The sequence below is a fragment of the Musa acuminata genome, chromosome BXJ2-7 (genome assembly GCF_036884655.1).
Source record: "Musa acuminata AAA Group cultivar baxijiao chromosome BXJ2-7, Cavendish_Baxijiao_AAA, whole genome shotgun sequence".
In the NCBI taxonomy this organism is placed as follows: domain Eukaryota; kingdom Viridiplantae; phylum Streptophyta; class Magnoliopsida; order Zingiberales; family Musaceae; genus Musa; species Musa acuminata.
This window is the reverse complement of record NC_088344.1, coordinates 34,224,614-34,234,963: the sequence shown is the minus strand read 5'-3', so window position 1 is coordinate 34,234,963 and position 10,350 is coordinate 34,224,614. Positions and strand designations below refer to the sequence as shown.

At 38.0% G+C, this 10,350-nt stretch overlaps 2 protein-coding genes across 4 annotated transcripts; one reads left to right on the top strand and one right to left on the bottom strand.

The window, feature by feature from the left end:
- The first annotated feature begins 546 nt into the window (after positions 1-546).
- LOC135617742 (uncharacterized) lies at positions 547-4,077 on the top strand. Of its 2 annotated transcripts, none has more exons than XM_065118290.1 (4): positions 547-773; positions 1,053-1,191; positions 2,450-2,583; positions 2,673-4,077. In XM_065118290.1, the coding sequence occupies exons 1-4, from the start codon at positions 613-615 to the stop codon at positions 3,655-3,657; spliced, it is 1,419 nt and encodes a 472-aa protein (XP_064974362.1). In that variant the 5' UTR covers positions 547-612; the 3' UTR covers positions 3,658-4,077. The 2 variants fall into 2 exon arrangements, with proteins under 2 accessions (XP_064974362.1, XP_064974363.1); XM_065118291.1 differs by having other exon boundaries at positions 632-880; positions 997-1,191.
- Positions 4,078-5,163: 1,086 nt separating this feature from the next.
- On the bottom strand, positions 5,164-8,950 carry LOC103992522 (CBL-interacting protein kinase 18). 2 transcript variants are annotated; one of them, XM_009412250.3, is made up of 2 exons: positions 8,814-8,950; positions 5,164-7,038 (listed from the first exon to the last, which is right to left on the bottom strand). In XM_009412250.3, exon 2 carries the CDS (start codon positions 6,730-6,732, stop codon positions 5,401-5,403), a length of 1,332 nt encoding a protein of 443 aa, XP_009410525.2. In that variant the 5' UTR covers positions 6,733-7,038; positions 8,814-8,950; the 3' UTR covers positions 5,164-5,400. The 2 variants fall into 2 exon arrangements, with proteins under 2 accessions (XP_009410525.2, XP_009410526.2); XM_009412251.3 differs by having other exon boundaries at positions 8,843-8,937.
- Positions 8,951-10,350: the final 1,400 nt, after the last annotated feature.

Genomic DNA, 10,350 nt, shown 5'->3' with positions numbered 1-10,350 from the left:
CATCCTTGGAATAATTCAGCTTATAAAACCTTTGTGGATCTTTGCATGAAGAAGAAAGACCTTTGTGGAGCTTTGACATATCATTCTATAATAAAGTATCCAGTGGACCTAATTTGACATTTGAGGTAAGTGAAAGTATCTTCAAATTTGACTATCATAATTAATCAGAACAAATTAGTGTAGAATATAATATAATTCTTTTATTCTATATGTAATCTATCTAACCATTAGGATAACACTGGAATTTTATGTTCATACTTTTTAATTATGCAATTAACATTTTAATCATCAGGATGTAGATAACTAAAGTTATTCTTTCAAAAAGAATAGAATAAAATACTTTTTTTATTCAAATAAAAGTTTAATTTTATTTTCTTTTTTCTTTTCTTTGGGACCTCTTCTAAGAATTAAAATATTAACTACTACGTCACATGAGCCGATGCCATGTTAACCCACTTAATCAGAACCGTCCGTTTTAAAACATCACAGATCATGTATCTCCACGTGCAAAGCACGCGCCGGCCATTATTTTACGGCCCCCCTCAACGGTCACATCGCCCACATTAATGTCAGCCTAACCGGAGCGAAGCGCCCAAAAGGATAGGGAAGGTGATGGGACCGGGAAAGGGACGATTTGCGACGCGATCCGTGGCGAGTGCGGTCGAGAAGACGACATCGGAGGAGGAGGAGGCTCGGGAGGAAGGAAAGGGCTTCTTTGCTTGCTACTTGCTTGTTTCTCTGAGCCCTCGTCACAAAAGCCGTACCTACATCGGGTACCCCGATCCTTTCTTCTTCTATTACTGTTCTTGGATCGTGTTGTCTATCGGTATGTTCAGGAACAGACCCCCCAAAAATTTTGATTTTGGGCCTTCTTTTCCAGGTTTTGTGTTGATCTGTACTTATAGTGAACGATTTTGCGCATTTTCTTGACCTGATCGTATTCACTGTTCTTCGTTGCTTCAAAGAAACGCCTTTTTCTTGATTTTGTTGATGTAGTTGGATGCCAGGGTCATGATGGATTTCTTTTTGGTTTGGATTAAATCAAAATTCAGGTTTACGGTCAATCCTCGACGGAGAATCAGGCAGCACAACGGTGAGATAAGGTGTGGAGCATGGAGGACGAAACATGGACGCCCGTGGGAGATGGTTCTTTGCATCTATGGCTTCCCTTCAAATGTTTCTGCTCTCCAGGTTCTTATCGTTCTTTGTATACTTGGTTATAGTATACAGCTTAGCATCTTCAATCGTCTAATTTTTTTATGTCTGTAGGGCTACTAACACCAGATAGACAATGAAAGGTTAGGTTATGGACTACTATGTTGATGCCACCTAAAATTGTAAATACTCCGATGAGATCTGCTCACCATGGGGCATCTAATTTTATGGTCGGAGCTGAACATGTTCGTCCCTTCACGTCTATCATCGCCATCCTTCAAGCTCTAAGTTAGGTCTTGGTTGTTCTAAGTTGACTAATTAACTTGGTTCATCTCAGACTTAAGCTGTCGTATAACATTTACCACCCTAACCACCTCCTTTTTTCAGGTGAGAATTTACCTGGCCACAAAGAAATTCACAGTATTAGTTGGTTTGATTGAACCAATTAACTTACCTAGTCGAACCCTGGCTCGAAGTCGACCTGATTTGACTCGGGCATGCACTTGAGCGGTGCTTCACTGAAACGCCTGGCCCCGAGGTGTTGTGAGGTGCTTAGGACTTGCCTTGCCTTGCATGAGCGCTTTTTTAAAATACTGATCCAAACTACCCTCAACAGTTTGTTTGGTTATTTTGATCAAGTGACTATGCAACTATGGCTGAATGAAGTTTCAAGTTGTTAATATATCGTCTTAGATCTGAAGGAATATTGGGGAATGCATATAAGAGGATTTGGAAGACCATCACTAGGTGAAAAGTTTCTTTAGGATAAACATCATGGTGGGAAGAAAAATGTTGAAGCTGAATAAAATAGTTCAAAATAGTTCCACATACAAGAAGAGAGCAACTTGATTGGGTACTAGATGGATTTGCATAAAAATATTGGTATCCTGTTCGTTTTCTCAGGTCATTCCTGGTGTTTCCTACCAGTAACTTTTTTTGCCTCTTCTCCTGTGAATCTGCTTATAATTTTAAGTGGTTAGAATCGTAAGTTGTTGGTTAGTCAGATAAAGCTATGGAGTGTGGACTATGAATGAGATGATTATCGTTATTCTCAAGAGAAACACATATTTTCTGTCAGTTGTCTGTATTATACTTCCTGAAATCTGACTAGGCACCATATAAAATATGATTGCATCAATAATTGCTTCATGTCGGAACATATGTGTTTTGTCTCTTGTGCTAGTTGCTTGTAAGTTTTATCTTGATTTATGCCACCTTGGTATCTTCTAAAAGAAATTTTAGTTATTAATATCAGGTACATGGCTTTAATACTTGGTAAACTACATAAATGCAGTTTGAATGGGCTTGGCAGCACCCAAAAGAATCTCTAGCTGTTAGAAAAGCTGCTTCAAGTTTTAAGTCGCTCTCTGGCATTGCAAATAAGATCAAAATCGCTTATACCATGTTGTCACTTCCAGCTTGGGAGAAGTAAGTTTGCCAATTTGTAGCAAGCTTAATTATTCCACTTTTTTCAATTCGAATCAATAAAATAAATTTTCTTTCCTCATTGTTATCAGCTTGAATCTCACTGTCAATTTCTTCTCAACAAAATACATGAAGCATACTGCTGGTTGCCCAAAATTGCCAAAGCAAATGAAAACTATTTTTGGCACCATGGATGAACTTCCCTGCTATGTCAAAGGTCTAATACTAGACGACAATGAAGAAAATGATGAAGACAATCTTGAGGAAGATTCATTGTCTACATCTTTGGCTGTATCGATTAACCATGTGGAGACAGATGTCATTCATGAGGAAAGGACAACCAGGCATCGTTTTGGTACTTGGAAACATGATGACTTTAGACAGTCCATGGAGCTAACAGATTCACCTTGCATGATAGATTCACCAAAGGCCTCAGAAGAGTCCATTGATGATGGAGCGGGAGTTGCGAATCTTATGGGCAAGGCTTTAGATAATGAAGATTCACTTTCGACATCATTGGCCATATTGGTTGATGATGTGGAGGTTGATGCCACTCATGTACAAAGGACAGCCAGGCATGGCCTTGGTGCTTTGAAACATGACAATTTTAGACAGTCAATGGAGCTAACGGATTCACCTTGTTCCATAGGTTCCCCCAAAGCCACAGCGGAGTCCGTTGACAAAGTGGGAGTTGCGAATCTATTGGGAAAAGATTTTAGCGATTTTGGTGGTAGTAGGAAGCCAATGGAGACAACAAAATCTTACTTTCTTATTGAATCCCCTGGACCAGGTCAAGAATGCAGCAGAACTTCCCCGGACAGAACTCAACTGTTATGCAGTGAAGACCCATTTGATTTTCTTAAACAAAATAATTTGGAGAGCTTCAGGCAACAATCTACTCCAAGTAGTTCCAATAAAAAGGCTTCCCCTGATAGCCTGCCCTTTTCACCCGAGAGTAATGTAATAGATCTCTTGTCACCACCCAGCTGCTTAATTAGCTGCTGCAGTAATAAGCATAAGAAGACTTCAGTCCATATGGACATTATTGATCTGACCGATTCCCCCATCAGTCTTTAGCTGTGACCAGAATCTATGTAATGCAAGGCAAAAACAATGTTCAATGTTCATTGTTGAATACTAATCATCGACAAACTTCTCTTCACAGCATATATTCCAAGCGTCTGCTGGATGTCTCCCATGGTTGAGAATTTCTATTATCATATTACTGGATCTGAACACAAGCTGAACATCATCCAATGCAGTACTTTTTCATTTAAGCTAAGGATTGGTGGATGGCAGGTCTGCCAGTGCAAAAGAACTAATAAACTAGCAGTGCTGAATTGTATCAACAGTTATTTGAGCATGTACAGAATCATAATCAAGTATGCTGTGGCTTGAAAAGTTTCTAAAAGTTCCTGTTGTATTTTAATTTTTCTGATACAGATTTAATGAAGAATGCTGTATAGCATTTCGATAAATATTTTGCAGTTTTTTTCAGTCATCACAGACAATTGCTTATTTCGTGTCATTTGCTAGAAACTGTCATGATATACCTGATCCAATGCCCAACTTTATATACCAAATTGAGAATTATTTGAAATTATTAGCCTCTGCACTGATCTCTATTGCATCCTTTCTAACTGTGATTTGAATTGGAATATATAATGTCAGCTTCCTCTCTCTTTGAAACTTCACAGGCAAGACACACCACCACAAGCATCTGAACTAATGTGGGTTCACATATGTGGATTTTTCTTTTGCCTGTCAGTGAGCTCCAACGAGGACAGTGTCACCAATCTTAGTAAGGAACATCAATCTTATTTTATAGCTGATAAAAGGAATTTACCAAATTAATACACTTTGTTTAAGTGATGCATTTATAGATCTTCATTTTATATGTTCATTCCATAATAATTAATCTTTCTTATCCTACAATCTTTGATTTGAATAAGTCTAATCTACACAAGATAATTTGGCATTTTATAGATGTTGTCAACTGCATCTTGGTGAGCTGCTTCTTATCCCACATATATCCTCATATAGGTTTAGAAGGTTTTGACACCTTTAATGAAAGCCGAATTTGAACCGGATTGCATAAATCTTATTGCAATCAGAAGGTTTTGTTCTATGTTTTATGACAAGTGAATGGTGAGTTGTACCAAAACAAAGTTGGAATTTAATTCTTGGGACCTAAATGGCTACAAAACCAATTTAGAGGTTTCGATTTGGAGATTCTTTGACAACACTCGACCTCTACTCTCCTGTTAGATATGGGTAGAAAGCCAATGGAACAGTGACAACCTTGTCTTGAACTGAAGTGTTGAGAACAATTAAGAAACAAGATGACCAAAAACAAAAGCAGCAGTTGAACCTTTTTCTGCAGCTTTGCATTCAAAGATCATTTGCAGGTAAGAAAAAAAAACAATGAGCTACTTCTTCCCCACAGCATTTATAGTTTAAGATTCTTCTCAAACAGAACACATGAATATATAATTGGTTTTTGCAAACACAATCAATCTTATCGAACCTTTTCGATGGGATTAAATAAACTATAAAATCATGCAGTCAGGACATAAATGAGAATTACCAGAATTTAATCTCTTCTAGATAGTAGAAAGCATCACTCAATTACAAAACTTGTAAGCCAAAAACTGGCAGTTCACAAAGACTGCATTACCGTCTTACGTTTGTAAAAGCACCAATCGATCCACGATAATTAACAAAGTAGCTCAAAAGAGAAAACAACACAACAAATGATGCAAACTTAACTTGCTGAATCTCCAACCAAATTATCTAGCCTGTCTTAGAGTTTCAAGATTGCTACTCCTGATGGTACTGCTGATCGCCCTGCCATGCCCAAACAATGTCGACAAGAGTTGGCCTGATGCCTTCGTTCAACAGCTTCTGATATTCCAGGTTATCGCCATTTAACTTTTTCAGTTCCACCAAATAGAACAACGGGGAAACCTCAAAGATCTCAGCATCAATGGCTAGGAGACCATTCCTCCCCTCTCCTAGAGCCTCCAATTTTAGAACCCCGTCATCTTTCTTCTTCACTTTTAACTTCAGATGTTTGGCCATATCTTCTAGCTTGGAAATAATGACTGATGCAGACTTCATAGAAGTGAACCAAGTTTCTTTCTTTTGGCTGCTGTCCGCAAATAGACCCGAGAGATCAAATCCTGCTGAAAAAGAAATGATATCAAAAGCATTCAAGTTCGTGATCTTCATTGAATCTTGCCTTTCCTCAGCAGTGCTGCTTGCTGAGGAGTTGAAAACTTCAGCTGCATCCAAAGGGACATTTTCTTTTGGTTCTTCTTCGATTTTTACTTTCTTATCATCAAGCCCTTTCTTGAACCATTTGTTTTCCCTGATTTTTGCAATGGAAATCCTGTTACTTGGATCTGGGTCTAGCATCTTTGAGATGAACTTTTTAGCGCCGGAAGAGAACCAACTGGGGCATTTAAATTCACCTTTTACGACCTTTTTGTACATCTCCATCAGATTTGAATCATGAAAAGGGTAGTAACCAGCCATAAGCACAAAAAGAATCACCCCGCAGGACCAGATATCAGCTTTTGCACCATCATATCCAATTCGGCTGATCACCTCAGGAGCAACATAAGCTGGAGTTCCACAAGTAGTGTGCAGTATGGTGTCTTGCCTTTTGGAGTCAACGAGGGCACTTAGACCAAAATCTGATACCTTTAAATTGTCATTTTCATCCAACAGAAGGTTCTCAGGTTTCAGATCACGGTGGTAAACACCTCTGCTGTGGCAGTAGTCGACAGCGCTAATCAGCTGTTGAAAGTATTTTCTAGCTTCATCCTCTGGCACTTTTCCTTTCGTGACCTTGTTGAATAGCTCACCACCTTTTATGTACTCCATGACAAAGTAAATCTTGGTCCTACTCGCCATGACCTCGAAGAGCCGCACTACATTTGGATGTCTAACCAATCTCATCACGGATATTTCACGTTTCACCTGCTCCATGAGACCAACCTTGATTACTTTCTCCTTGTCAATCATTTTTATAGCAACACTTTGGCCATTTCTGATATTCCTAGCATAATAAACCTTTGCAAAAGTTCCTTTCCCTAGTAACCTTCCTAATTCATACTTTTGCATCACAACAATCCCTCTGCTCTCCATGTTTGCCTATGTAACCTGTGAAACAAACTAAACGCTATGCTCTCTCGATTTTCACAAGGTAGGAGTCTAGAAAGGGGAGCAAAAGACTTCAACCGTCTCCACCAAGGTCACCTTGTGAAATTGTTTTTGCAGATCCCCTCTGTCTGCCCTGGGTTTGTCTCTCTGGGAGCTTACCTCCAAAGAAATACTTAATACTGAAATGCTGTTTTTTCTCAGCTGGAGCTACAGGTCCATTTAACTCCAAAAATATGGCCTCACTACCCAGGCACATCTTTCAGCATTCCCAGCTATGTCTTTCTTGATTGACTGGAAAGGAAAAGAATCTGTCTTAACTAAAAAGAATATATGCGAGTATACACAATAAAAGCAATTAGTTTGATTAGCAAGGTAAAAAACATTACAAACAAAAACAAAAAGAAATTTTCACAAAAAAAGTTCAAGAAAGCAAGCAAAAACTAGTTATATTGTTCCTACATAAAGGTCTATTTTCATATGATAGTCAACCAAGATTAAATCATACCGACATGCATCACAAAGCAACAAGTAATATGATGCTATAAATCAGACTGGTAGAAGTTAAAACAAAACTTCAAACTGGACATTGGCGATTTAAGCTCCTTGACAGAAAGTAACAAGTATCAGCAGCAGGAGATAAATCAAAATAATAACATCTTGTTATCCCATTACCCTAAGCAACTATCGCAACGGAATTATCAGCAATGATTCCACATGCTCAGAAATTTGATCTTAAGGATCGAGTTCTTTATAAGATAGTATGGAGAATTCTCATATAATAATACTTCACTCATAAATTGTAACTTCTCGATAGAAAATCAACAAAATGAAGAAAGTGATATATGGGCAGAAGCGTAGTATTTATGAGATGTTAGATACTCAAGGTGCAAGAGGTTAAGGGAGGAATGTGCGAAAGAAAACATGTCAGCTTAGAATATCAGCTATAAAAAGGGTTCCTCTGGTATATGTATTAAATGGATGGAGCCATGAGAATGCCAATGATGATATTCCTATTAATGGTGAGTAGGAGATGAAATTTGATGCAAGAGAGGTCCTTAAAAGGCTGACCATATTTTCCCTTTTCAGCGGTGAAATTGTAGAAAACATCCATTCCTCACCTGTAGAAAAAACAATTTTTCTGAAGGTGAAGGCACTTATTTTGTCAGAAATCAATGACATAATTTTAACAAGGGACGGCTTGCTTCGGACTAGTCGCTCTAAATGCATCATCTTTAACAAAAAGCAACCGATCTCTCACCCTTTTTCTCTACTGTCTGAAATCTAAATCAATCTAGAACGGTGAAGCTAAATCGATGTGAGACTAGAGGAAAGGCAGGGCCAACCTTTTCCTGGAAATTTTAAGAGATGCAATCAATCTTCTGTAATGGAGCAACTGGAAAGACAGGAGCACCAAGAAATTCTCTCTTAATAATACTGTACCAATATTGACAATATCAATGATTAGAAAGTATGGGCTCATGCCAGATGACAGAGAAGGAGAAACAGAGAATTAAGATCATGATTTCTAGGAAACAATTCCACGATACTGTTATCGTTGTCTGTACCAACTCACAGGGGATTTTGTCTTTCGGGTCCAGTTTTGTTTTGGTTCTTATGTTCTCGAAGGACAATATTTCGGGATCCTTTTTACTCGTCTTTATCACCACAATTGTGATTTCTGGTATATTTCCCAGCTCTTAGATCAACAATATATATGCCGATTTCCACATAACCCAAACAAACCTTCTGCAAGAAGTCTCATCAGACGATCTCATATCCAATATTACAGGGAAACAATCAAAAGAAAACAGATATAAACAAAACCCGATCAAAAAAAATTATGATAATAGAAAGAAAAAGACACCTTTTGAGGGGAAAAAATAGAATCCAATAACTGAACTTAAATCAGCAACAAAATCCAACCAAAACAGAGAGGAAAACCAAAAAGGCGACATCTTTAAGCCAACACCCCACGAAAAAAATCCAATCCTTTCGCCGCGAAATCATCAGATTTAACGCAAAGCAACAACCACATGAGGAATCGATCATCAGCTTAATACACAAACCTTTACGGCTGCAGCAGAAGAGTTCCCACCTGCCCGACCAAGAACTCTCCGAATCCGACACCGCTATCACCTCAACATCTAACAGATCGAACCACCGAGAGCAGGCGGCGCGGGGGCTGGGGGGGGGGGGGGGGGGGGTGGGAAGAGGAAGAGGAGGGGGAAGGACGAATCTCGGATTGGCTCTCTCTCTGCTGTCGCCTCGCTGTGTAATTTCTACGAGACTTCTCAACCAATTTATAGACGTCGCTCTTTTTACGCCCAATGCCGAAACTGCCACCGTATACTGTCCATTATTACGTATATGTCCCTTCCAAGGTTTAAGGAATTATTTATGCATACAATTAAGGGGTAAATGGACGGTGGATCAATTCGAATCGTGTTTTGAAGATTCGGTTTCTGCATGAAGATGCGTGCACAGAATACGCGGCATAACGTGCGGGATTGCAATTATTTTTATGAAGGCTTCGAAGAATGTGGAGTTTGACTTTGTTAGGAGAAATAATTTAATTAAGCTTGACACATAATGATGCCATGGATACAGCTGTAGATGTATAAGTATACGACATGCATACGATCATACTAATTTTATGTGCACCAACAAAAGCATGGATATATATATATATAGTCACAAGAAACTCAAACCATTGTATTTTATTTTATACTTGACTTTTTTTGGGAGTTGGTTTGATAGTGGTTTTTATTTTTTTAAAACTAAAATCACAAAGTCTTCCTAATAATTAAGTAACAAAGGTCGAATAAGAGTTGAAAAGTGATTTGATATTAAAAATATATTTTTTTAAAAAAAATAATATGGTTCCTATAAATTTAGATTATCTAAATACAATATGATTTCGATCCCATTGCCATTGGCATTGGCATTAGCATTAGCATTAGCATGAAATAAGTAGTATGTATTTTCTTTAAATGAATATATTCATGAACGATCGAGTCAATCTAATTTGTTAAAATAATTAATTAATTATATATAAAGATCCCATGAGTTGATTATAATCATCCATTATCGTCAATTTTGGATACGCTTTCTCTTTTCTTCCAGCATTTTTCTTTTTCCTCTTCCTCTTCCTCTCTCGTCTTTTTCTATTTCGTTCTAATATTTAAACCTTGGATACTCGATAAATAATGTTCTTTTTCTATTTCATCATGTACTATGTATTGATGATGTATATGGACTCGATAAATAATGTATAGTTGTTTTTATATACTCTTTAGATTTAATAATGCATACATTTTTTTTTTTGGGAAATACGGAAAGTTAGAAGGATCGACGCTTTAAGATTCACGCAAAATAGTGTTGTGTAGGTGTTGCTGGAAGCTTCTCTTTTCTTGGCGGGTTGGTCTCGATCGATTTGCGTGTGAGATGTCCATCCAAATCATACGTGATGATGGGTGAGACGCGTTATGGCATTGACGTGTGCGTGTTGTTGACTCCATCATTCAAAGTGTTGTATATATGAACACAACAATTGTGGAAGCCAATGTGTAAGACATGTCTCACACGATCATCTACAACACACTT